General features: G+C 41.6%; 5 protein-coding genes and 1 long non-coding RNA gene across 6 annotated transcripts in view; 3 read left to right on the forward strand and 3 right to left on the reverse strand.

Annotated features, from left to right (window-relative positions):
- The window catches only part of tdp2b (tyrosyl-DNA phosphodiesterase 2b), a 2,542-nt gene extending 223 nt beyond the window's left edge, over window positions 1–2,319 (reverse strand). The window contains exons 1-7 of the mRNA XM_010737967.3: window positions 2,054–2,319; window positions 1,787–1,911; window positions 1,536–1,685; window positions 1,312–1,403; window positions 1,000–1,118; window positions 725–895; window positions 1–579 (exon numbers count right to left, since the gene is read on the reverse strand). The exon at window positions 1–579 is cut by the window's left edge and continues 223 nt beyond it. Of these exons, the coding sequence (XP_010736269.2) occupies window positions 298–579; window positions 725–895; window positions 1,000–1,118; window positions 1,312–1,403; window positions 1,536–1,685; window positions 1,787–1,911; window positions 2,054–2,200 (1,086 nt within the window). The 5' untranslated portion in view covers window positions 2,201–2,319 and the 3' untranslated portion in view covers window positions 1–297. The remainder of the gene's footprint in view (window positions 580–724; window positions 896–999; window positions 1,119–1,311; window positions 1,404–1,535; window positions 1,686–1,786; window positions 1,912–2,053) is intronic.
- Window positions 2,320–2,905: 586 nt separating this feature from the next.
- On the forward strand, window positions 2,906–5,819 carry acot13 (acyl-CoA thioesterase 13). The gene is made up of 3 exons (XM_010737954.3): window positions 2,906–3,215; window positions 3,305–3,489; window positions 4,192–5,819. The coding sequence occupies exons 1-3, from the start codon at window positions 3,132–3,134 to the stop codon at window positions 4,349–4,351; spliced, it is 429 nt and encodes a 142-aa protein (XP_010736256.1). The 5' UTR covers window positions 2,906–3,131; the 3' UTR covers window positions 4,352–5,819.
- Window positions 4,676–8,613, reverse strand: cxiiih6orf62 (chromosome XIII C6orf62 homolog). Its single transcript, XM_010737955.3, has 5 exons — window positions 6,967–8,613; window positions 6,658–6,834; window positions 6,446–6,571; window positions 6,186–6,320; window positions 4,676–6,074 (listed from the first exon to the last, which is right to left on the reverse strand). Exons 1-5 carry the CDS (start codon window positions 7,093–7,095, stop codon window positions 5,949–5,951), a joined length of 693 nt encoding a protein of 230 aa, XP_010736257.1. The 5' UTR covers window positions 7,096–8,613; the 3' UTR covers window positions 4,676–5,948.
- Window positions 8,614–8,760: 147 nt separating this feature from the next.
- On the forward strand, window positions 8,761–12,334 carry gmnn (geminin DNA replication inhibitor). The gene is made up of 7 exons (XM_010737957.3): window positions 8,761–8,889; window positions 9,201–9,267; window positions 10,333–10,434; window positions 10,581–10,734; window positions 10,825–10,907; window positions 11,331–11,441; window positions 11,571–12,334. The coding sequence occupies exons 2-7, from the start codon at window positions 9,211–9,213 to the stop codon at window positions 11,811–11,813; spliced, it is 750 nt and encodes a 249-aa protein (XP_010736259.2). The 5' UTR covers window positions 8,761–8,889; window positions 9,201–9,210; the 3' UTR covers window positions 11,814–12,334.
- Window positions 11,977–15,050, reverse strand: LOC113747410 (uncharacterized). The gene is made up of 3 exons (XR_003463629.1): window positions 14,961–15,050; window positions 13,874–13,976; window positions 11,977–13,523 (listed from the first exon to the last, which is right to left on the reverse strand). It is a non-coding gene; the product is annotated as an uncharacterized LOC113747410 (long non-coding RNA).
- On the forward strand, window positions 14,973–24,027 carry rnf5 (ring finger protein 5). The gene is made up of 6 exons (XM_019264316.2): window positions 14,973–15,334; window positions 20,156–20,174; window positions 21,222–21,334; window positions 21,425–21,482; window positions 21,564–21,675; window positions 22,490–24,027. Exons 1-6 carry the CDS (start codon window positions 15,108–15,110, stop codon window positions 22,606–22,608), a joined length of 648 nt encoding a protein of 215 aa, XP_019119861.1. The 5' UTR covers window positions 14,973–15,107; the 3' UTR covers window positions 22,609–24,027.
- Window positions 24,028–24,168: the final 141 nt, after the last annotated feature.

The raw sequence follows: 24,168 nt of genomic DNA on the forward strand, positions 1-24,168 counted from the left end.
CAAACATATATATTTTAACATTTGTTGGCGCTTTCTATATTTTTATGTAGTAATTTTAAGAGCGGGGAAGGGGGTGGGGGCATGAGCATATACAAGGATAAAACTAATCAAAATAAAGATTTACAGTTAACTAACCCCAGATGAGGTCAGAATATTTTCTGTGTTACTGTGTTACTGTGATTTGCACCCAGCACTGATGAGTCCTGCACTGAGACTGTAAAACACACAAAACAAACGAGGTCAGCTGATGTAAAACAAGATATTTAACTGCCACGTTTGGCGCTGTTTTGAGCATTTCTACCCAGAGGAGAAGCTGCAGTAGATTCCCCAGTGATCACTAGTGTAGCGTCCACAGTCTAGCTTCTCCAGTCCCACAAGAGCCATGTGGTCAGGGGACAGATGTGGGATGCCTTCTTTTGTAGCCGGGCGAAAGTAGATCCTGTCGAAGCGGCAGCGACTGACGTAAGGAACAGTCTTGTTGCTGTTTGCTTTAGTGTCCCACGTGTAGCGGCAGTGCTCCTGCTTTCCCAGTCGCTCCCACACATCACAGACACTAGAAGGCAGACCCACCTTGGCCACCTGAGATGGAGTCCAGAGAAATAATTATTAGAGATACACTGTAACGGGAACATTTTGAGAATAAAAACGTTGTTTTCCTATTGCTGCAGATGTTATTTGAGCTTTTGAGTCATTACACATAATGATGCAAAGGCGAACGCCTGACCTCAGTGTCCCTCAGGTTAGTGTCTCCTCCAAACAGGACGGTGACATCGTTCGGTGCCTCCCTCATCCTCTGCATCACGACCTGCAGCTGTTTCATCCGCTCCCCTGCGTGGCCTTTACAGCTCTCCAGGTGGGACGTCATCAGAGTCAGCTTCTGGCCTTTGAAATCCACCTGATTTCAAAGAGAAAAATCCAAATGTGTATCAACTAAAGTGAGCTGAATTTTAAGCATATGACATAAAAGTATTTGGACAACTACAGTATGTGTGCACAAACCTGAGCTACGAGCAGATTCCTCATCATTTGAGTGGTGGGGTAAGTTACTATCTCGCTCTCCAAGAATTTGACTCGTGCCTTCTTCAACATCATCCCAGTGAAATAACCTTCTTCACCACCTGGTCAGCGCAAGTTTAAAAGTAGTAAGTTTATCTCATATGTATAAGACAAGACAAGCAGTGAGCCAGCGTGCACAATACCAGGGTCCTCAAATGGAAGATGCTAAATGGACTACAGCCATTTATTTGATTATTTACAGATGTGCTTCTCCAACTGTGTCATGAGAAAAAGGTCTATTGGACACCTTCATACCTTCAATGATTAGGTAGCTGACAGCCCGTTTCTTCAAGTACTGAACATAAGGTGGAATGAGCTCCTGTAGAAACACCACGTCTGGAGTGTATCTACATGAAGAGGAGAATAACCAACATGTGATCTCTGTATCTTTGAGCTACACATTGTATCTCCTCTGATATAAACAGAGTTTAATGAAAAAGACAAAGGTTGCCAACAGATGGTAACAGTCTATAACTTACAAGACTAAGAAGGAGCACAGGCCTCTGGCACGCTCTGCCAGGTTGACTTCGTCAAGTCCATCTACGTTCCAGGAGATCATCGACAGTTTACCGTCGTCTTCTTCTGAGGGTTTGTGTGCGGAGGCTGGACTGTCTCCAGTCAGATCTATACTGGAAAGTTTGTAGAGAGAATTTAGAGCTGCTGCCTGACTCTAACAGAAAGAGAAAGAGAGAGAAGGAGAGACAGTAATGTTTACTTGGGACAGACTTACCAGCCTCCTGAAGACTTTTCCTCAACCTTTGCCCTCTTTGCTTTTGGACTGGTTTCTCTCTCTGGAGAATCCTCTACTGCAAATACTCTCTCCATGTCAGCCTCAAAGAATGAGTTTAAAGCTCTCTGTAAGGTAAATAAGGGACATTACAAGTTGAACTACTCAGTAAACTTTAAAGTAAATAAAATGACTATATCAGCCACCACCTGTAGCCTTATGTATCAGGCTACAGCAGTACCCTAGCTGGCCTCTGTCGGTGTACTGTACCTCCATCTCCCACTCATTCTCAGCCAGGTAGCACTGAGCCACGGCGCTGTCAGTTCCCGCTACCGCAGCAAACTCGTCGCAGAGACGAGCTCTGCTTTCTTCCACGTTAGAAACTGACGCTTTGTCCGAGTCCGATGTAGAAGCCATCTTTTCATGCCACCAGTCTTTACTTACAGGATAACAACAGAGAGGCTGAGCTACATGAAAACATTACTCCATGCTATGTTTATAGTTATAGTAAGGTGTACCAGTGAAAGGCTTCCGGGGGAACTATTTAGTGACCTGTCGGTGACGAACGAGCCGGTTCAAAGAGCCGGCTCTTTTGAGTTAAGAATCGGAGCCGGATTCTGTACGTGAGCTTTTTTTCTTTATTTTTGTTTGTTTTGTTTTTGTTTTTTTCTAGTATGTAAGTAAGTATTACATTGCACTACGGGTGCTTCATCCATTATTGGTGCTGTGCAACCAATCACGCGAGGATTGACCAAAGATCATACAGTCATTTACATTTACATTATAGACCGCTGTCTGTAAATGCAATAAAGACAACTGGCTACAGCAATTTATTGATATTAGAAAATGTTTTTTTTTTTTTTTTTTTTTACTTTTGAATACTTCAGTACAAAGGATGTATTGAATAATTGAAGTGATATGTGTACACACATACAAATCACAAATCAAAAACAGTGCTAAATTTGACTGAATTATTGAAGGTATATGTGGTAAAAATCAAGAGCCGTTTGGGAGCCGAAAGAGTCGGCTCTTCTTGGTGAGCTGAGTCAAATGATCCGACTCACTAAAAAGAACCGAACTTCCCATCACTAGAACTATCACAACAAGTCCCATATCGCAAATTGTCATTTAAATGACTGAAGGTGAACAGGTCTATGCTATTTTACGTGTGTAGTTTCTAATGAATTTAACCAAATACGTTATCACCGCGGTGCTTTTTACTTTCTGAACTATAAATCAGGTCGAGTTAGCGGATTCGCTTTTTCGCCCGGACCATTTATTGAATGCAAAAGTTTCCGGGTACGGCGTAAACATCAGTTTGACATTGGCTGCTTTTGTAAGAGTTAAAATGGTTTCTCTGTCTTTAAATTCGTTGAGACAAATCATGAGAGCAATGGTGGATGCTCCAGGCTTTGACAAAGTCTTGAGTAAGGTAAATATATGCACGCTGCGACGTTTTGTAACCGTCTGTTTAAACACAGCTTTCCTCTCATAGCGTGTGTGTGTGTGTGTGTCCCACAGGTAGACCTGCTGTCTGCCAGCCCAGGTAAGGTGGTGTGTGAGATGCGGGTAGAAGAGGAGCACACAAACCGGGGAGGGACGCTACACGGCGGGTTGACAGCCACCCTGGTCGATGTCATCTCCACCATGGCTATCATGTACAGTGAGAGGGGAGCACCGGGAGTCAGTGTGGATATGAACATAACGTGAGTCCATGAAAGCACCACATGTAGACGAACATATGAGCTCTCATTGATTGTGTGTTTACAGCTTCATGTATCTAATGTGAAATATTTGGAATAAATCTGCAAACATTTCTTAATTTATTTCTTCCAGGTAACCATGAATTGAATATTTAATATATGCATAAATCTAGTATCAGTGTTTTTTTTTTGTTTTTTTTTTAACATTTTACAGCCTAATACATTTCAGGCATGGCTGTAGCTAGAATTTTAGATATACTTATGCCACTAAACAGAACATCTCTAAAATAAATAGTGTTTTTAATTTGAGGCTTTCGGTTAATTGTGCAGTCATATCCTCTAGGTTTTATTTGTTTTTGTTGTCCTAGAAATGGTCAAATGTGAACATTCTTGGTCTAAAAGTGCTTAAATCAGCATATAAAATGACAACGTATACGCTTTTAGTCGTAGAATCTAACCCCTAAATGGCACCCCAGATAAGAGGACATGATCACAGTGTTCTCGACTTTACCTTACAGCCCTGGAAAAACTAGCCCATCACCATGGGATCCCTGAAAATGTGCAGCGATAACGAAAATGAATTGAACATCACGCTACTGCGTTTCTTTTGAGGGTGGCCTTGACTTTCAATGTGTTAACCAGATCGGCTTAAATATTAACTTCATAAACTAGAAATGACTGGGAACAAATGTCAATATCTTACAGATACATGAACGCTGCCAAGACGGGAGAGGACGTTCTCATCACTGCTCAGGTTCTGAAGCAAGGACGGACGCTGGCGTTTGCCACCGTAGACCTCACCAGCAAGGCCACAGGGAAGCTCATAGCCCAAGGAAGACACACCAAACACCTTGGCAGCAGCTGAACTCCCCATCTGTGCCTGTCTGTGAATAACATATCATGTAGCAATACTATCGAAACACAGGACACTAAGTGATGATGTAAACTAACCGCTGTCTGTAAATAGTTTGCAAAACCAGATTGTGTACAAACAATGCAGTGGTAACAGTGCTACGAATCCTTCCACAGCTGGTTACTTAATGACCGCTGGTGTTACCACTGTTACATATTTGTTGTCAACAGTTAGAGAGACTACTAGCTGTACGGTCAAGAGTCAGTCCTGACCTCAACTACTGTATGATCGGTATTGTTTCATGCTCATGCAATAAAAAAAATAGACAAGAGTTATGCTTTCAGAATTTGCACTGTATTGGGATATGCTCAGCAGTATTGATTTGAGAATCAACAGAAAAAAACCCAGAAGTTACACGCCTTATACCCTTTCAACTCGACACACTGAATCAACGAGGAGCAAAAATTATATGTACTTATGTACTTCATATTCTTTGACAGAAAAAAAAAGCCTGCAAAAAACAATTTTTAATTTGATGAGCATGGCAGCAAATCATCTTAATTTTTAGTAAGTCAAATTAAACAAAGATCAGTTAGCTTTCAGCAACTTTTGTTAGGTGTGTTAAACATTAAGTATGTCACCATTTCAGTTTCTCACCACCAACCCACATCCCAAATAAAAACAAAAACATAAAACATCAGATTTCAGTAGCTGAAATGAATGGTGCATCAACAGCTTGAACGGTGACGATGACCTTCAACATCTAACCAACATGTCTCAACTTTGTGTACAATGCCTTTTAAGTCACTCAAGATTTTTAGCAAAGGCCTGCCTAGCATGTTTCAGAGGAAAGCAAATGACACCAAAACATTTTTTTTTAAAAGTCCAGCAAAAAAACTAAGGCGGTTTATAAGAAGCAATACCTACACCATATGATTTGACAAATATTGTTCATCTTGTTTTCTTTGCTTACACAGGTGTTTTTTTTTTTAACGCCTTATTCACACCTGTCCTTGGTCAAAAGATTGTGTAAAGTTGTTCTAGAAACCCCATTGACATTACAAACAAGCTTTAACAATCCTTTCTTATGACAACAAGGATATAAAAAACACGTCCATCTGAGAACCACCGTGAAGACCTGTGTATTGTTTGTTCCTGTTTTGATGCAACATAAAGAGTTCCTTCAATGACCGGTGCTGTTGACAGTGCGGCTCCAAGAGAACAAGCAACCACTCAAAATCAATGTTCGTGCAGGTTCAAATAAATAAAACTGGATGAGTGAGTAAGAGGGAATGAAGAGGGAGTAAATTAAAACAAACAAACAAAAAAAAAAAACGAGGGGGGAACCAATCCAAAAATGGCAGAGAGAAGAGGAGGAACATTGGGAGCGTGAGGGGGGGAAAACAAAACAAGGATGGGAACTGAATCAGCTTCAGGTCAGGAAGGGGAGAACGAGTTGGTAACAAAAAAAAAAAAAAAAGATCCAAGCACAAGTTCAAATCTTTTAAAAGGAAACGGGTGGAGATGAGTACATCAATTTGCTTCTGAAGGCTTAGGCAGGAGGGAGGGGAAGGGCTTTTCCCTATGTGGCTGAGTGGAGCAGGAAGCCTTAGTCAGGCATGTATGGGCGGAGGTGATCCTCGATGTCTCCCACACCCCAGCAGGTCAGCTGGTCCTGGGGCAAGTAAAGGCAGAGGCTGCACAACTTGAAAACTGTGGCCTTGGTTTTAGGAGTCTGCGAGAGAGGCGGACAGAGAACATTTGTGATAAAAGTGTGCTGTTTGGAGGCCGTAATGGGTTCAAGTCATCAGATCAGTAACATTACAACTTCATTGGACTGACTTACCTGTAAGTGCTGTCTATCCATGAAGAGAAATACAGACTGACTTGGGTTGTTCATGACCATTCCAGCCTTGTCTTTACGACCCAAAGCATGCAAGCACTGCTTCTCGTAGTCTCCATGATGAAATTCAAACTTGGCCTGTAAATCAGAGGATAAACTCATGAGCCAAATAGTGCACGTTGATACATTCAGGTGTCTCGGACAGATGAGATTACTCAGATGTTTGTTTTTGCAAAAATTCTGCTGAGGTGACAAGTTCTGACCTGAACAGGCCTAAAGGGTTCATCGTCGGCCCCCTTCCATCTGGAGAACAGCAGACAGACAATCTTCTCAATGTCGTTGCGAGGCCAGAGGATGAAGTCCATCTCTTGTGTGCAGCCTATCACATCCTACAGATACATGAATGAAGAACACAATGTAAAACACGCTGCACTGGACACGGTCATCTTCAGGCTAATGCCCTCCTAAGACTTACCCTTCGCATTGACTGGTATCGGGGGGCGTGTAGTTGCACAACATCTTTTTGCAGGAGTTCTATCGAACTCTCAAGAGAGTAACTGGAATCCCGCACACCTCGTAGGATGTTTTCTTCATAATTGTTGGTCATCACTGGCACCACTTCAGCTACCTCAAAAAGTGCAGACTTCTTCTTCTGTAATGACAATAAAAAGACACAAACGCATATTTTAGGTGAGCATTCTGCCCTGGTCGTGTCAAATAAGGAACACGTCAAAGGATGAAGACAATCATTGCATTACTGTATTCATCCATTTCACTGACAAACCTTTTCTTTGAAAACGAAGGCTATATAAATCTTGAAGTCAAACTGATCAGCCAAAGATTCCCTTTTCTTCCGAAGTTGAGCTCGAAGTCGATTTCTTGTCTGATTTCTTCGTGAAGTTGGGTCCCCCATGGTTAGATTTTGATGGTAGTGTCTTCCTCTCTTGTGCGGAATATTTTGGCAACACTCTCTTACTTTTTGTGTTTATACGCTGGATAAAAAGGATGGAGCTAGCTACCCTTCGCAGAAACAACGCATCAAAACGACTCTAGGCTAGATCCGTGAATTACCCACTAACTACCAACTGAAAAAGGTCAAACAAATCGGAAACAAAACTAAGTCATTTTTATTTATCTTTTTTTTTTTTGTAAAAGGGCAGTGTTGAGGAGGGGAATGATCGACAAGACTACATCTCCTTATTACTTATTCAGAAATTCATGTTTTTAGGACATGACTTTAAAGCCAAATTAGCCTTTTTGTTTTTTTTTTGTTTGTTTGTTTGTTTGTTTCTCAACCTGCCATTGACAACAACAAGAGATTTAAATGAAAGAGCAACTCAAATTTGACTTAACTTTTCTTCTGTGTTACTGAAATCAACAGAAACGGCTGCTACTGTGGAAAAAACCCATATCGGCAATATATATAAATATATATATATATATTTTTTTTTTTGCTAGTGAAATTGAGGATCACAGAGACCAGCAAGCAGACAAATATTCTATTGTTTGGGTAATTTCAAAGTCCCTCATCCATGGCTGTCGTTTTGTGTTTGTGTTTTTCTCTGTAGAGACTGCGTTATGTGCGTGTTACAGACGGATCGGGGATACGGACAAACATGGCAGGTAAATACAGATGCCAGGAGATATTGGCACCGGGTAACATCGAAGACTACTGCGAAAGTACCTTGACATTTCCTTGACTTGTTACTGCCACTCATTTGGCCCACGGCCTGCGGTGCTGCCACTGCTGATAGTCATGATGTGGGCGTATTTTTAGCACACTAGCTAAGGTGAGCTAGCAGAGCTAATCTAGGCATTCACTTCCAACACTAACTAGTAGTGACCCGACGATATAGCTACATCTTATCTTCCGACTGATTGGCTTAATCGAGGCCTATGTGTGGTTGGCTTTGCTAGCGTACAGTCATCTTTCCACGCGTTTACATTTTCTCGTCTGGCTCAATGTGACTGCCAGTGCTGTGAGAGTCAAGAGACCTTGCGGGGGTTGACTGACTAGCTGGTTTTGCTTGTGCTCAGCATTTTTTTTTTTTAGCTCGGTGTAATTCGCTTCAGTCGTGTCTTGTCAACAACTACAACGACAAAAAAAAGGAGTAGGAGGAGGAGGAGGGAGGGGGGATCAAATAGCCAACCAACGACGAGCGCTGAATGGTTTTAAATTAAACCGACAAAAATCAACCCTTTTTTTGTTTTCACGTCTGAAGTTTCGAGGTGTTCGCTGCGCTTGTTTTCTTTCTCTTCTTTTCTTCAGTCGTCACAACCTCCGACTCGCCCTGCCGCATGCCATGTCAAGATAAATCGACAATCCAGCTGAAGTCCTCCGTTCTTTCAGTCGACACGTGGCGCGTTCTGTCTCCCGGCGGGCCCATAGTTAACGGCGATGTCGTCCAACGTTTTTCCGTTTGGTTTCTTTGTGTGTGTTGTTTTTTTTTTTTTGTCGGGCAGCTGATAATGGCACAGACAAGCTCGTCGATCCACAGCCTCCCCAAAATGGCTGCACAGTCAACTACAAAGATGTGACGTGTGTTGACATGTGACCGCACGAGGAGGAGGAGGGGAGAAAAAAACAACCCTCCTCGTGAGCAGTGGGCCTCTTTACCACGTGACCAAGGGGGGCGTATTTAAGCTGCTGGCGCGAGATTCTCAGAGAAGAGAAAAGGCTGAAGGACGAGGCGCGGGTTATTCAACGGTGAGTCTGTTTAACGTTTAATATCTTCTTAGTTTAATTAATTAAGGGTCTGCTGTTCGCTCAGTATTACCGAGGAAAGATATCTTTGTGCTAGAACGAGCAATGGCCGCTTAAACTGGCTTATTTTTTATCTGGCCTCTTGTGCCGCAACGTTTCCTACGAAGGGTGACGACGACGTATTTAACGTTAAACGTGTCTTTTAACAAGCTAATGACTTTAAATAATACGTTTAACAGAGTTTGAGGTGAAAATGACCTATTATGTAGCTTTCTGTTTACTTTTAATATCTAATGACTTTGTTTTCCTATCAGGTAAAAGAAAATGAGTTTCGGTGCAAAGCTTAAACACAGCGGCCACAAGTCTAACGAGAATATAAGGGTGAGTCATTGTTTGAAATGTCTTCATACAGGCTGGTGTGACTCTAAATATTGTAAGCCAACATTTAATGCTTTGCTTCAGAGGCTGATGGACAGATAAAATGTTCTCATGGTATGTTGCCACTGTTGGTGTGGATGTAATCAACACCTGATCTAATTATCTGTAGGTGAGGAGAGACACTTATCAGAAAGAATAGTTAACTTTCTGTCTCTAAATAGTGCCTAAACTCAACTTTTTAGTTTAATAGATGGCATAAGTGTTTACATAATGCAGCACACTGGAGGCTTTTAAATGAAATTATTGTGACATCAATTTTGAACACTAAACTCCCAAAGGGAAATGATAAAATATGATGACGTCTTCTGCTGCCGCTCTGGTTTGGAAAGGCCCATCTGAACATGTTGGCTTGAATATCTGCTGTAATGAAAGAAAACTTATCTGTTTAAATTGCAAGTTGGTGAAGGACAATGAAGTATTCTTGAACTGGTTCTAAGGACATTACACTGGTCTGAGCAAATCACAGCAATGTTGTATTGTATAAAACTTAACTGAAGTGTTTTTTTGATTGAAACGCTTAAAGTACAGCCTATACATAGCTATATGTCCATAGTTTCAATGCCTGCCACACAGCTTAACATTTCCCAAACATCACTTTTTTTTTTCCTAACCATGAAACACTAGCGGTGTTGTGCAGCTGTAGCCAAACATTAACAAACTGAGCTTGTTTGCAGCTCTGTAATGAGCCTCGAGGAGAAACTTTCCCACGGCTGTGAGACTTAAGGCTCTGCCCCCGTTCCCACACCTGTGGACCTGTTTGCACATGGCAGCAGTGTTGTTGCGATACTTCACTTATGCCCTCTCCCATGGTGACAGTGTAACTAAAGTAAAGCGTGCAAAGTGATGCTAAGCCCTGATGAATAGACTCTTTGAAAATGAGAACGCAGGTCATGTTAGTTTCCCATGTGACTCAATTTTGAGTTTTTCAAGATTGGGAAGGCACTAGGATCTTGTCATTTCTTTTTCTGACCTACTCTGCAAAATAACATTTGGGTTTTTGTCCTCCAGAGCTTTTTCACACCATCTCAAAAGGCAATGGGAACTCCCAGGCAAACTCTGCAGGTCCTCCAACCCTCAGCAGTCAACACAGATTTGGGAAGGTCGGCTCAGGTATGCAGCAGCTTATTGCAAAAGTCATTTGATTTGGGTGTCTATCTTGCCTATGTTTTGCATCGGATGAATTATTTGTGTAGACCTGGTCCAATAATTGAATCTGTAGCGTCTGTTTTCAAACAACCAATGTTTTTTCTGTTTAGTCTGGTAAGGTTATTCCCAAACGGAAACAGTGGAGTGCAGAACAAACTAGAGGTCCAAAGAGGGTGAAGGTAGAAGTCAAATCCACACAAACTGAAGAAACTCAGTGTCTGACAGATGGCATGTCCACTGAAGCGTATGAACTTATGGTCAAAGGTAGGTCGTGTTTTATAATCCTTGCGCTACAGACTGACACATTGTAAAATCCATCCTGAGTTTGTCATTAAATTGACATTGCTTTTGTAGAGACGCCACCTTCCACCTATTGGAAAGAGGTCGCAGAGGAGCGCCGGAAGGCCTTGTACAATGTTCTACAGGAGAACGAGAAGGTGAGTTAATCACTAAGGGGCGGCTAATGTTTAGCCGTCAATTGAGCTGTTCCCACGCTCCCACTGACTGAGTCGACCATAGCTGGCTCAAGTCCAGCTGGCACTAAATTTTCATGTAACTCTGCACCTAAATACACTCACTGAAACAAGTTTATTTGTCTCTTTTGAAAGCGACTCTACTGAGCTTCCAACCCTGTAATAAAACCTGTGCACTTCTTTGGAATAGATTATTTAGTAATCTGAAAGTTGGATCTATTATCCACTGACCCTTTTCCTGCATCTCACTAGAATGATGTATTTGTAAGATGACTATTCAAAGCACACTTATTAGTGGCTCAGTTTGCCTATTCTGCGTATACACAACACTTAAGCTTTGTCTGTAATACTAGTTGTTTTTTTTTTTTTTTTTTTTTTTTAAACCAGTTGCACAAAGACATCGAGGCCAAAGATGAACGGATAACAAAGCTCAAGTGTGAAAATGAAGAGCTGCATGAGCTGGCACAACACGTACAGTACATGGCTGATATGATTGAGGTAAGCACGTTGGTATGAGTCTTGAAGTTTTGTGCACAAGGTTTGTCCTATAAATTTTATGAAACTTAACTTTATGAACCCCTCTTTGTGTTCATGTGTAAACCTCATTTACTGTCCTGTGTGTTTTAGCGACTGACTGGGAAGAGTCCAGACAATCTGGAGGAACTGAGAGAGATGGCCCTTGATGTGGATGAGGAGGATGAACATAATGACAGTGAATTGGCAGGTCTGAGTGAAGAAGAGGATGAACATGATGGCAGTGAATTGGCAGGTCTGAGTGAGGAAGAAGACTCGGATTATAGTCAGAGTGATGCAGAAGAAGAAGCCTCAGACCATGAACAAGCTGGACCCTCAGGAGAGCAAGATCAATGACCCAAATTGAGTCATGGGACTTACACCTGCTTGGACGAGTCAGCAGGTTTAAGTTACAATGTGCTTCGACAGCAGCAAGTGGTCATCCTTTAACTGAACTGTCTAAATAGTTGTTTCAAAATGGCATCGTTTTTAATGCCGGCAAGGTAATTTTTTGTTTTTTAAAATAATTTTAAGCTTTTCTCTTTAAAGAGGCCTTCAGAACTATGCAGTATAGCCTTTTTTCACTGCAGACATTTTGACAGCACAAGTGGGGAAAAAAGATCTTCGCTGTAACATGTGACTCAGTTGCTGCTGAAAGGATGTCTAAAGGAAAGTCTAAATTAGCACATCAGACCCTACATTGCTTTCTTGACAGCTGGCACCTGATCAACAGACCATCAAAATGTGTGCAGTGGAGACTGTCTAACTGCCAGATGTGGCTTAGAGCAGGGCCCATAAAGTGTGTATCAACACTGTATATTGTACAATGTGATTGCTCAATGTGTATATAAAGCATATGTAAAATAAACATGCTTTTTAAAAAAGTTTGGTCTCTGGCCTACTTCACATCAATCATCTTTTCCATAAAGTTGCTTGCTTGCATGGTGGTTCATTAAAATCTAAAAATCCTCTGTACACAACCTGCTCAGCAGACAGTTAATGACCAACTCAAGATGATGCATTTAGCAGTTAAAGAGCCAGATGTTTTCTTCAGGAGTAGGTAGACCAAAAGCATAGCTAAGAGTGAATATTGGATTTGAATTTACCATATGGCCACAAACACTCAGCAATAATGTTGCTGATGACTATGAACTGACAGTGTTCTTTTGCCCTCAAGGGACAAAAACCTGTTAAATTTTAATATCCTGCTGACTGGACTAAGATTATTGACCGCAAGCTCTCAAACTCAGTACGGGTAGAGACAGGAGACGGGGTTGATGTAGAAGTTAGTAGGAAGGGGGAAGAGGATGGGGATAAACGGGACAAAGTGGGTAAGAAATGGGCAGGGTGACAGAAGTTCATAGCGAAGAGGTGGGGAAAGTTGGTAGGAAAGGGGAGAAGTTGGTGATTAGAGGAAGGAAGGCTGGTACGCTTTATGAGAAGAGGACTTATCATTCTTCTTCAGTTTCTTCTTTGCTTCTTTCTTTGCCTGTTCTTCCTCTTTTTTCATCTCCATCTTCTCCTTGTTGCGTTTTAGAGTAAGCTCCTAAAAAGACAGAGCACACAGTGAGTATTTTTTGTCTTAAACTTAACCTGAAAAACTGTTATAATCAAACATTTTAAGAATCCAAATGAAGGTACCTGAAATGTTTTTTGTTGGATCAGGAGCTTCATCTCTTGGTCCATTTCGTTGGCTTTTTTTTTTTTGCACCACTGCTCCTCCACTTTTCTGCTATTGTCTTGGAGTAATTTTTTTTAAAGCTTGCCTCCTTTGCAGCCTGCTCACACTTGAGCTGATCGTTCAGAGCTGTTTTCTCTGCTGATATTTTCTTTATCAGGTCATCTTTTTCCAGGATGACCTGTTTTACGTCCTCAGCACACAATCCTTCTCCTCAGGGCGGCATTGTGTAAGGACAGCTCCTTGTTTAGCTCTTTATACTCCGTTAGGGTGATTTTCAGGGACTCCAGCTCTATTTTAAAACCTTCCTGATCTTGCATCATTGCATCTATGATGTCCTGCTTTGTGTCAGGCTTAAGAGAGAGTATTTTCTGCCATATTGTATGTGACTAAAAGACACAAACACTACATTTTAAAAGCAGTTGCCAGGCTGTGAACTGGACGTTAAATCACTGAAACTGAATGGTTGGTATTTTTAGTCATGTTATACTTTGAGTAATTAAGATACTCTGCAGTTATGCACCAACAGCCCTGGTTTAGTCCACACACTCCTACTTGTCTTATCAAACATAAACTATGACATGCATCTTCACACAAATAAATAACTATGTCCAAGATGCAATAAGAAGTGAAAAGCCAAACTTTGAACCTTAATTTTGGTCCAATCTTTCAAAAGAAACTCATGTCATGCAAACACAGCACTATGAATAGTCTGATGGATTGTGTGTCCTGTTCTTACCCGTCCTTTCTTTGGAGCTTCCTCGTCCTGCATGTTTTTGGGCAGGGCTGACCTGCATTGGATCAGGCTTAACAGAGGCTATTATCAGCTCTTGTTTACAAAACTGAAAGACACAAATGTAGATGTACCATGTAAAAAAACAGTCCTATCTTAACTTTGAATACACACACAAAGAAGAATCCAAATTCAGCTGTACACCACAGATCACCAAAACTAAAAATATCGTTGGCATTTTTAGTTATCTTATATTTTGAGTAATCAAGACACTCTGCAGTTATATGCCAACTTAATTATAAACATCTGACTTAAAAGAATTTGGCTGAAGCTTAGAATGTGGTTTTAGTTATAGTTTTCTCACTTTAACTGTGAAATCAGACCTGGTTTAGTCCACACACTCCTACTTGTCTTATGTATCAGACATAACATGACTGTGTCACAAAATAAATTAAAACTGTTTTTTTTATTCACTGCATGTCTGACAGTGGCAAAGACCTTTAACAAGAAATGCAAAACCACATTAACTGGCTCAAGTGGTTTCCACAAAACGGGCAAAACATTATGAAGTGCTAACATAAACTCTATATAAAAGACACACTCAATACAACTTGCTTCGTACAGTTTTTCCGCCTCTTTCTGCAAAAACAACAGTTAATCACTTCCAGCATGTGGTACATTCCCATTCTGGTAGGATTTTGTCGTTTGTAAAATTGTTTTTTTAGAGACTGGTAAAACCTTGTAAATTTGTTTCAGCTCTTGTAAAAGTGTTTTGCATTTTGTACATTTGATTTATAAAATGTAGTGAGTCATTTTTTTTTCCATTAAAGGTAAAAATGTTATCCAAAATATCATTGTTTCTCAAGTTTTGTAAAAATATTTCACACTTTTCCACCAATTTTGTTTTGCACTCACTAGCCTCCGTACATAGCACCGAAAGTGGCACTGCTAGCCACGATTTTTTTTTAATTATTATTTTTATATAATAAATACATTTCATTTTTTCCCATTTAATTATGATGAATATTTGTATTATTACTATTTAAGGGTGGAGGTGTTTGTATTCTCCCCGCCCCCTCGCCTCTGTTTTTACCGGAAACGGAAGTCCTCATTCAGTAGGGCGACAGCAGCAGCCTCGGTGACACTTGTCGTCGCCTCTGACTCACGACTAACGTTACTCGAGTCAGGCCCGTGTGGGTTGGGTCGGTGTGTTACCTTCCATACTTGTACAATAAATATTATGGCGGCCGCGGATCCCCGGTCCTCGAGTGACGGCGGGCCGGCCAGCAGAGGAGGATTCCCGGCCGGGGAGAGCAGCAACGACCGCGACGGGCCGGGCGGCAGCAGCAGCGGCGGCGGCAGCAGCGGGGAGGGCGAACGGGAGCGGGACCGAGCCACCTTCGAGTGTAACATATGTTTGGACACTGCCAAGGACGCTGTCATCAGCATGTGCGGCCACCTATTCTGGTACGAGGCGAGGCGGGGAAGGGGACTGTTTTGATTCGTGTGGGTGCTTGTTTTTGTTTAGGTTCAGCGCACCGGAGCGGAGTGTAGTTTTGCCATGTGTGCGGCCTCCGTTTGCCGTCAGTGTGACTTCTTTCACGGCGGCATCACACCCCAACCATCCGGTAACAGTCCGTCGGTTGTCTCCGCGTTATGTCGGAGATGACGGCGGCCAAGATGGCTTGCTATAGACGTCAAAGCGGGGGGGTGTTGGTTGTTGTCGATGCTGTGTTTTTAAATGAAGCATGGCTGAACTTTATCCCTTATTTATGCTGACTGAAGCGTGAGCTGTCTCACAATCAAAGCTGATCAACACCATTTGCATATTTTCACACGTGATCTGAGGAATTAAGTGACCATGGCTGATCATATCATCTGATTTGATGTAGGTCAGAGGTCACTGTAGCTCTAGGATCACCCACACTTCATGTCAGTCAGTGACATATTAACTTTGCTGTGTGGTGATTATTTGCAGCTTTGACATCAGATCCATGCTCAGTGTTTCACAGCAGCAGAGACCAAACATGCCACGGTCAGGTTTGCAGTGTGTTGTTTTAAATGTCTAGGGTCTCATACATAAAATGACAGAAATGGAATATTATATTTACAGCTGTGTGTTCATTAGTGTATAATCACCTGAACATATCCATTATGTTTTTGTCACCTCAGAATGAGCCATTTTATATCTTATCCTCTTCCACGGAGTCTGCCATGTTGTCAAACTAAACACTGGCTCTAACTAGGGCGTTTTGTGGTTGCTGTAGTTTTTCGAGAGGGTGAGTGGATTGGGTTGCAATCCCCATCCACACTAGATGCAACTAAATCCATCGCACTGACCCCTCTAAATCATTCAGAAATAAAAAGAAAATCTATGTCATCTTGGAACGTCTGCTTGGTATCTGGGAACTTGTGAAGGACATTTTTTCTGACATTGCTTTGACTAAACGGTGGATTAATTAAGAAAATAATGATCAGATTAATGAGTAATGGATTTAAACTGCAGTTGTAGCCCTCATGAGTCAAAATCATGAGATACAAATGAAACTTTCTGGCTAATGAGTCATTTGGGCAAGAATATCAGTCAGTATTTGCTCATTGCATTACATTTACAATAAAAACTCACAGTACAGAGAGATATGTTGGAAACCGTGTAGTTGCATTGTCCTGCACTGTGTGTCAACTCTCAGCTGTGACTCGAGCTGTGATTCCAGCCTCTTCTATCTTGGTTTAAATCGAGACTTGCGCAAGACTTGACCTCCAAACCACCGTGTGTCGCAAATGTACACGTTAACACACACGTTGCCGTTTGAGGCTCATTCATGAGTTGCGAGTGTTGACAGACGGCTGTGCTCGCTCGCAGGTCGAGGCTAATGTGAGATTAGAGCGAGAGTGTACGGGATTGAGGTCAAACCTAAGGACGTTGGAATCAGTAGTAAAAGAACACAGAAGGAAGTGGAACATCTCTTCACTGATGGACGCATTGTTTGTAGTTTATAATGATCTGAGTGTGTGTGTGTGTGTGTGTGTGTGTGTGTGTGTGTGTGTTTTGGTTGTTGAGGTTGAGGTAGTAGGGGATCCTCTGGCTGCCCGCAAGTGGAGTTCATATACAGTGATGACGCATGTTAGGTGTTTTTCCGTGGTTTTTACAGAGAAAAACACCAAACAAAATGTTTCAAGCTGCGTGAAATGTTACAACCCTTCACCTAAAGCAGGGGATTCAACTGCAGCCTGCAAACTAGTGACTTATTCTATCCCCCAAACTGAAGAACTAAACTACAACTGGCAGCAGTCTGATTTACAACAGCCCGTCTGACACCAAAGTGTCTCTTTTTAACCCTAAAGTAAAGGTTGACCTGGAGGATAGACGATTTTAAGAGGGGTGGACAGTTGAGTATTTAGTTGACGGGTTAATGTGAATACTTTGTGGAGAAAGTCACCTTTTTTTTAAAGGAATACAAGCAACATTTCTTTACTGTACATGCAAAGCAGTCAGGGCATGAAAGAAAAGAAAAAATAGTTCTTTATTCATCTGGATATACTGCATGAATCTTAAAATTATCTAAAAGTCTTTTGCTGTTGATTTATTTACTCTCTGAATAGAGAGATGGTGCTTTCATGTACACATTCACCTCACAGTTACACGTGCAGTTGCCAAACAACCATACATTAAAGCTCCTGTGTTATGGGCTGATGTAACTTGGTTGCCATGTTACCCGTGCCCCCCTCCTCTCCTCTCCTCTCCTCTCGTCTCTCACATGTTCAACATGATGAAACTGAGATGATGAAACTGTTCAGCAAGGATGAAATGTGCTGAAGTCAGATCACCTGCTGCAACATGAAATCAGGGTTGCAAATGAATTGAATTGTTTTATTTCTGAGGAATTCCTAAATAGGAAAGTTTTTAATTACCCATTCGGCCTGTATCTGATTTTTTATTCAAAATGAGTTCAGCTTCTTCTGAAATTTAACATATCCGCCATTTCTCCTTTTAATACAGCTGCGTTTGTAGTTCTCGGATTAAGAACTGTGAGCTGTGTCACTTTTCTAGCATCAGAAGCTTTTTTCAATTTAAAGTGTGACGTACTCTTCAGTAAATGCTGTCTCAGCCGTGTGGGTCAAGACGATGATTTGTGTGAAAGAGGCATTAACGTCACTTTCATAATTTAAGGTTAATTAGCGTGTGACATTTTTACAATCCCTGCGTCAGTGTCCACAAGGGCTGAGTGAATTTTACTGAACCAAAAACTGAACGAGAGCTCGTCGTGTTTGATATTAAACATGAAGAAAAATGACACGAAAGGAAAAAATGAGAGGGAGGAACATCAGCACATCCAGCAAGTGTGTTCAGTGAGAGTGTTTGAATATGCAAAACCTCCAAGGTACACAGTAAATGGTAACAAATGAGACATGCAGCACGTCACTCGTTTGTAAGAGGAGTGCTTTTATTTTCTAAAAATTCTTAAATTTTCTTAAATCTTTCTCTCACAGAAAAGCAGAAAATCCTCCAGCTGGGACGCAGACACTAAAACCTGTTTGTTTACTTGAACAAACTTGATTATGATCTCCAGGAATAATCTGATTATGCTGTATGATGTATCTTCACAGTAACATCAGAGAAGCTCATCAGCACCACAGATAGTTATTTTGAGTGCCTTTCATTCAAGGCATCGAGATCCTGGAACAGTCATTTTTGGAGACATTTTTTTCTCTTCTCTGATATTAAATACACTAAATGAGCAGTCAAGAAAATGATAAGCAAATGAATCATAAAAAATCATTCTGACAATAAATTCACCTGAGAAGGTGCACATAGAAGGGAAGTAGTCTTCACTCACTGTAAAGTTGTTTTTTATATTGCAGTGTTTAGATATATTGGGTAATATCAATCTATTGCAGACAAATCAGAGTTTATGATATCAGATACGCACTGATATGAAGTTTATTTTCCTATTCCTGATTATATAAAGCAGAAAAACATGCTCATGGCAATATATTAGTGTCACTGCAGAGTGAACTGCACATAATAACTGTGGCAGCTGGAATTAGTTGTAATAATATTCTATAACGGTATAGCTGAAACATTGAATCAACAGGTAATAGTCAATTTTAAGGCAAAAATTGTCAAACCTTGTATATTTTGGACTGTTGAGCAGACAAAACATTTTAAGATGTCAACTTTAGAAAGTTAGTTGGCAGCTCAAAACTTATGACAGCGGTTCCATGTAGTCCCATCACTGCTGCTGACTGCGCAGACGAGCCATCTCGTCAGAAACAACCATTAAATTCAGTTTTGACTGAAACACGACTGCAGTCTGTGTGTGTAAACACTTGATTAAGATTAGTGTATCTAGACAATAATCCAGTCTATGCTTCTGTTCTCATTTAATGTTGATGTATGTTCATAAAAATGAGACTGTGTCTGTTTAATGGTTCACACGAGAGTCAGTGCAGAGTCAGTGCAGAGCCTGCTGTCGAGCGTCTCGTTGGAAATGATTTTCAGGTCATAAGAGCTCGACTGTACATGTGGCCACTTGTTTAATCAGAGTTGAATGGGTTTGTTAGGTGAACCTGGCCTTTGGCTTTGTTCAGCTGTTTGGATCCACAGGAATGATCCACATTCTCAGCAGCAGTCTGAGGTTTTGACATTGTGAAATCCCCAAAGTGTCAAAAACAAGTCGTGCCTGTTTGTCTGCATAATCTGAAGGATACACGTAGAAATTAAGAACACAGTGAAGTCCTTTAGGTACTTATGAACTAATCAAATAATAATAAAATCCCCTTTTCGTCTCATGCAGTCACCAACTCACCGGTAGTTTAATCATTATTTTTAATAACCGTGTCAGTAGTAGAAATATTCACTGCGGTGTACGTTTCCTAAAAAACACCCCCCGTCCATTTAAAAAAAAAAAAAACTTCATCCTGAAGCTCCCACAATGCGGCAGCAGGTCGGCCTGGCCAGCATCCACACAGGCAGAGACTGTGCTTACTGCCCGACAACAGATGGAGCCAATTAATACTAACAACAGGGAACAAGGATGAGTTTAATCAGCCACCTTGTTACGAACAGGTTGTTCTAACCAGGCGGGCTTCTATAGGTGGCAGAGACGCAGCTGACAAGAAAGATCACCAAAAACACGCTGAAGACGCTTGCTCTGTGGAATTCATCTGCTCCAGCATTCTGCTGCTGTTATTGAAGAAAGCGGCTGACATTATCAGAGAAAAGAGCTTTTGTGAGAATGAAAATTAACCTTGTTTCTTCCCGTCTCCCTCTCTGTGTCCCCACAGCTGGCCCTGTCTTCATCAGGTGAGTATTTCCTCATCATGTCTTTTTGTAAAACTCATTCAATCTCAATATTCTCACAGGCTCTGCTGAGGGATTTCACCAAAGTGTCATAATAAATGTCAACGACGGTTTTAATGGCCAATTTATTGTTAAATCATTTAGTTTGACAGGTTCCGTTTCATTGTTAAACAGTGACTGTAAATGGACTGGACTTGTATAGTGTCTTTTTTTAGCGCTTTTACACTAGATATCTCTGATTTACACTGATGCCACGGCATTAGCTGCCATGCAAGGTGTCAACTGATTAACAGTTTTTGGGGGCTAATCTTTCACACACGCTCACACACCGATGGCGCAGCATCAGGAGCAATTTGGGATGGAGTTTCTTGCTCAAGGACACTGAGCAAGACCGAGCCAACCCACTGTAGTTTAAATATATTTGGGTTTTACGCGATTGACAGGAGACAATTAACAAGAATACTAAACTTATTTCCAGATTCTGACCGGAAACGTGAGTGTTCTTGTTCGCTCCACATCATTTACTTCCACTGAAGCCTAGAATTTTACAGTTTCTGTGTGAACTCTGATAAGCTTAAATGAGCACAAGTAAAACCCATAAATGCGTCATATGATTTGGAGTGTGTTGCGTCAGACGCTGTCCCATTAACCTGTTTTCTACAGTACCACACCACCTGACTGTGGAAAGCTCCGTCACCTTGTTTTGCTGTGTGGTACTGGTCTATGTAGTCGCCCCTGGTGCTCAGAAAGTTCACCTAGTCAGCGTGACGTAACCTCAGCGTGGCACTTACACCTGTCAGCTGACTTGGTGCAGCTTAAACCTGCTAATGCCCTTAATGCTTCTGTTATCTGCAGCTTGAACGTGTCGAGCTGTGAGTGGCTCTCAGTACGGGAGCATGAACGCTGCATAGATTTAAGAAGAGGTTAAAGAGTTAATGTGCTTGAGCTGTTGTTAATGTTTAACGCAGCTTGTTTACCCCTCAGGCATACAGCACACTGTTTATCCGATGTACATTTTCAACATCTTGACATGTTTGTCGGTCCTCTCAGTGGTTGGAGACGCGGCCCAGCAGGCAGCAGTGTCCCGTCTGTAAAGCTGGCATCAGCAGAGAGAAAGTCATCCCACTGTACGGCAGAGGGAGCTCCAGCCAGGAGGACCCCAGGTACCCCAGCAGTGTTTGCATCTGTGTGACGTTTGTGTGTTTTAGCTTCGCGGCCGCCTGCTGACTGCCTGACTGACTGTTTGTGTTCAGGTTGAAAACTCCACCTCGGCCTCAGGGACAGAGAACAGAGCCCGAGAGCAGAGGCGGGGTGAGTGAATGTTCATGATCACAATATTCTCTTTGACTTCAAACCTGAAATAAATATATATATTTTTTGGTCCGTGCTTAGATGTTCCAGGGTTTCGGGGACACCGGCTTTCACATGTCTTTCGGCATCGGTGCTTTCCCCTTCGGCTTCTTCACTACAGTCTTCAACACCAACGACCCTTTTCACAGAGCAGGTGGGATCATTTAGACCAGGGGTGTCCAAACTGTTCCACAAAGGGCCGGTGTGGCTGCAGGTTTTCCTTCCAACCAAACAGCAGCACACCAGACTTGACTCATTTAATCAACTGGTCTCAGTCTTCAGAGAGTTGATTGGTCAAACTGTGTGCTCTTGGTTGGTTGGAACAAAAACCTGCAGCCACACCGGCCCTTTGTGGAACAGTTTGGACATGCCTGATTTAGACTAAATTTGCTACCTGAACTGAACTCAATTTATACAAAAGCAGACCTTGAGGGGGCCCCAAAGGTCTTAGGTTGTTAGTGTGACAGAATCTATGGTAATTTATTTAACTACCTAAGCTCTATCAAAAATTAGTAGCTTGTTCCACAGAGGCTTCATCTGTCAAGCTCCCATTCTACCTTTGGAGACCATAAGGAACCCTGCAGTCTTAAGAGTGCAGGGTTCTAGTGGGATAACCAGGTACTATGATTTGGACATTCAGATACATGCAAATATGAGATTAATTTCAAGCTCCATATTCATGATTCTTGCTTACAAGCTGTTTATCTTTTGTGTTTTGGCTCGGTTAGCTCTGTAGCTGAGCCTCAGTATTTATTTGCTGCAAACAAACATTATAGATCTCTGGACAAAATGTCTAACTAAACGTGAATCCACACCTTCCACAGTTATTAGTGTTCCTGGTATAAACGTCAATAAATTCACAGACTCTGTTATGGACTGGATAATTAGTGGGTAAAAGGCTCTGTCTGAGCACAGCTCAGCAGACACCGGTGTAATAACCTTTTCCATCCATCTCCCACCCTCATCAGATCAGTATACAGGTGATCACCAAGGCAACGGTAACCTCAACAACGGCAATAACAACTGGCAAGACTCCCTCTTCCTATTTGTGGCCATCTTCTTCTTCTTCTGGCTGCTGAGTGTGTGATGGAGATGGATGGATAGACACACGAGTGGATCGATGACCGGGAAGGAGCGCAAAAAAGAAAACAACAAAAAAAAAACTTTCACACACTTAACTCGAGCCACAGACACACACTTATTTGACATTTCCTAGCAGGTACTAACTTGGGAGAGGAAGCGGAGCATTTGTGTTTGATTCCAAAACAAGAAATTCAGGAATCTGGTTTTCCCGGCAGATTCGCATTAGGATACTCAGCCCCACCCACCCCAACCCACCCCACCCGCTTTTTTTGATTTTTGTTTATGCAAGAAACACTAACTGAAGAGTAGTGTTGTGTGAATCCCAAAATAAGTCATGTTGGCCCTCCCTCTCTGTAGGTAAACACACATAGGAAAATAAAAATGAATAGAGACACTAAAAGGGGCTCACTGTTGGGGTTCAGAGACAGTATTATATCACAGTGAACTTTGTAAAAGATCTTTTGATTTTTGGGTGTCAAGCTGCAGAAAAGAGGTGGGTGGAGGATAATTCGGGGCAGTGACTAATTCTGTTTTGGTTTTTCCTCTCGAAGGAGTCGCTGGTGTATTCCTTAAATAGAGAGAGGGAGTTTAGGTGGGGGTTAAAACAGGGGAGAGAGAGAGAGTGAGGAGGATGAGATCATTCCTCCTCCAAAAGGCCAAAGAGTAGTGGGTTGGTCGTGTTAGACGTCAGGGGTAAAAAATGTAACCGAATTATGTTCCTGTTTACAGTTTCCTCATGAAATGAACAACCACTCTGAGTAATTTGTGACTTGCTCTTAAACAGCACAGGTGGATGTGTTTTTTTATATATACATTTGTCTTAACAAAAAAAACTGCCATTGCACTGTGAAGTCATTTCTTGACGGGGCTGTCTTAAAGAGAAGCGCGCGCTGCTGTTGAACCACTTGTCGTTTAAACGGCCAGTTTGGGAGATTTTTCGAATAACACGGACAGAGAGGCTAAAAATCTGACACACAGTTTAATTACAGAGCAGCTTGTCAAGAGAGAAAAGTTCTAGCTCAGCGAGACGCTACACGATCTGTCATGACAGCAGGTGGAGTCGCTGCATCCTTTTCGGTTAGTCTGCGGTGAAAAGGTCAGCAAGAATTCACAGGAATGAAACAGTTCAATGAACTTTCTGTCACAGTTGATTTTCTTTTTTTCCTGACTGTACGTCTCTGAGTGTGTATACATTATATATTTGTACATATGAATATTGTAAATTCTGTTTTTACGTGTTTTCTGAGTGGATGAGCGACCATGGAGAGAGGACGAGATGCTTTTGTAAAGCCAGATCTGGTTCCCATTAACTTCCTTTTACTCAAAAAGTAATACATAAATCAATAAAAGCGCTTGCAAACCAAGTTAACAATTTTGCCAACACTCTCCCATTAATTTAAATAAATGTTATGAGTGCAGCAAAGTTTGTCCTTCCCTGCTTATGTGATTTATGAGTATCGTAACTCCCACTGCAAAATAAAATACTATGATATAATATACAGACATGTATACCAAACCAAATAATTCCACTTCATTTGAGACCTAAGAGTGTATGGGAAGTCTT

Source organism: Larimichthys crocea, chromosome XIII (assembly GCF_000972845.2).
Source record: "Larimichthys crocea isolate SSNF chromosome XIII, L_crocea_2.0, whole genome shotgun sequence".
In the NCBI taxonomy this organism is placed as follows: domain Eukaryota; kingdom Metazoa; phylum Chordata; class Actinopteri; family Sciaenidae; genus Larimichthys; species Larimichthys crocea.

What these genes read in the sequence shown, in the direction of transcription:
- rnf5 (XM_019264316.2), top strand. Translation starts at nt 15,108, where the DNA reads ATGGCGGCCGCGGATCCCCGGTCCTCGAGTGACGGCGGGCCGGCCAGC. An exon ending in TCCAGCCAGGAGGACCCCAG is followed by an intron (nt 21,335 to 21,424) that starts GTACCCCAGCAG and finishes GTTTGTGTTCAG; the next exon opens with GTTGAAAACTCCACCTCGGC. An exon ending in CGACCCTTTTCACAGAGCAG is followed by an intron (nt 21,676 to 22,489) that starts GTGGGATCATTT and finishes CACCCTCATCAG; the next exon opens with ATCAGTATACAGGTGATCAC.
- acot13 (XM_010737954.3), top strand. Translation starts at nt 3,132, where the DNA reads ATGGTTTCTCTGTCTTTAAATTCGTTGAGACAAATCATGAGAGCAATG. An exon ending in TTGACAAAGTCTTGAGTAAG is followed by an intron (nt 3,216 to 3,304) that starts GTAAATATATGC and finishes TGTGTCCCACAG; the next exon opens with GTAGACCTGCTGTCTGCCAG. An exon ending in AGTGTGGATATGAACATAAC is followed by an intron (nt 3,490 to 4,191) that starts GTGAGTCCATGA and finishes AATATCTTACAG; the next exon opens with ATACATGAACGCTGCCAAGA.
- gmnn (XM_010737957.3), top strand. Translation starts at nt 9,211, where the DNA reads ATGAGTTTCGGTGCAAAGCTTAAACACAGCGGCCACAAGTCTAACGAG. An exon ending in AGTCTAACGAGAATATAAGG is followed by an intron (nt 9,268 to 10,332) that starts GTGAGTCATTGT and finishes TTTGTCCTCCAG; the next exon opens with AGCTTTTTCACACCATCTCA. An exon ending in TTCTACAGGAGAACGAGAAG is followed by an intron (nt 10,908 to 11,330) that starts GTGAGTTAATCA and finishes TTTTTAAACCAG; the next exon opens with TTGCACAAAGACATCGAGGC.
- cxiiih6orf62 (XM_010737955.3), bottom strand. Translation starts at nt 7,095, where the DNA reads ATGGGGGACCCAACTTCACGAAGAAATCAGACAAGAAATCGACTTCGA. An exon ending in GATACCAGTCAATGCGAAGG is followed by an intron (nt 6,572 to 6,657) that starts GTAAGTCTTAGG and finishes ATGTATCTGTAG; the next exon opens with GATGTGATAGGCTGCACACA. An exon ending in TGGATAGACAGCACTTACAG is followed by an intron (nt 6,075 to 6,185) that starts GTAAGTCAGTCC and finishes CCTCTCTCGCAG; the next exon opens with ACTCCTAAAACCAAGGCCAC.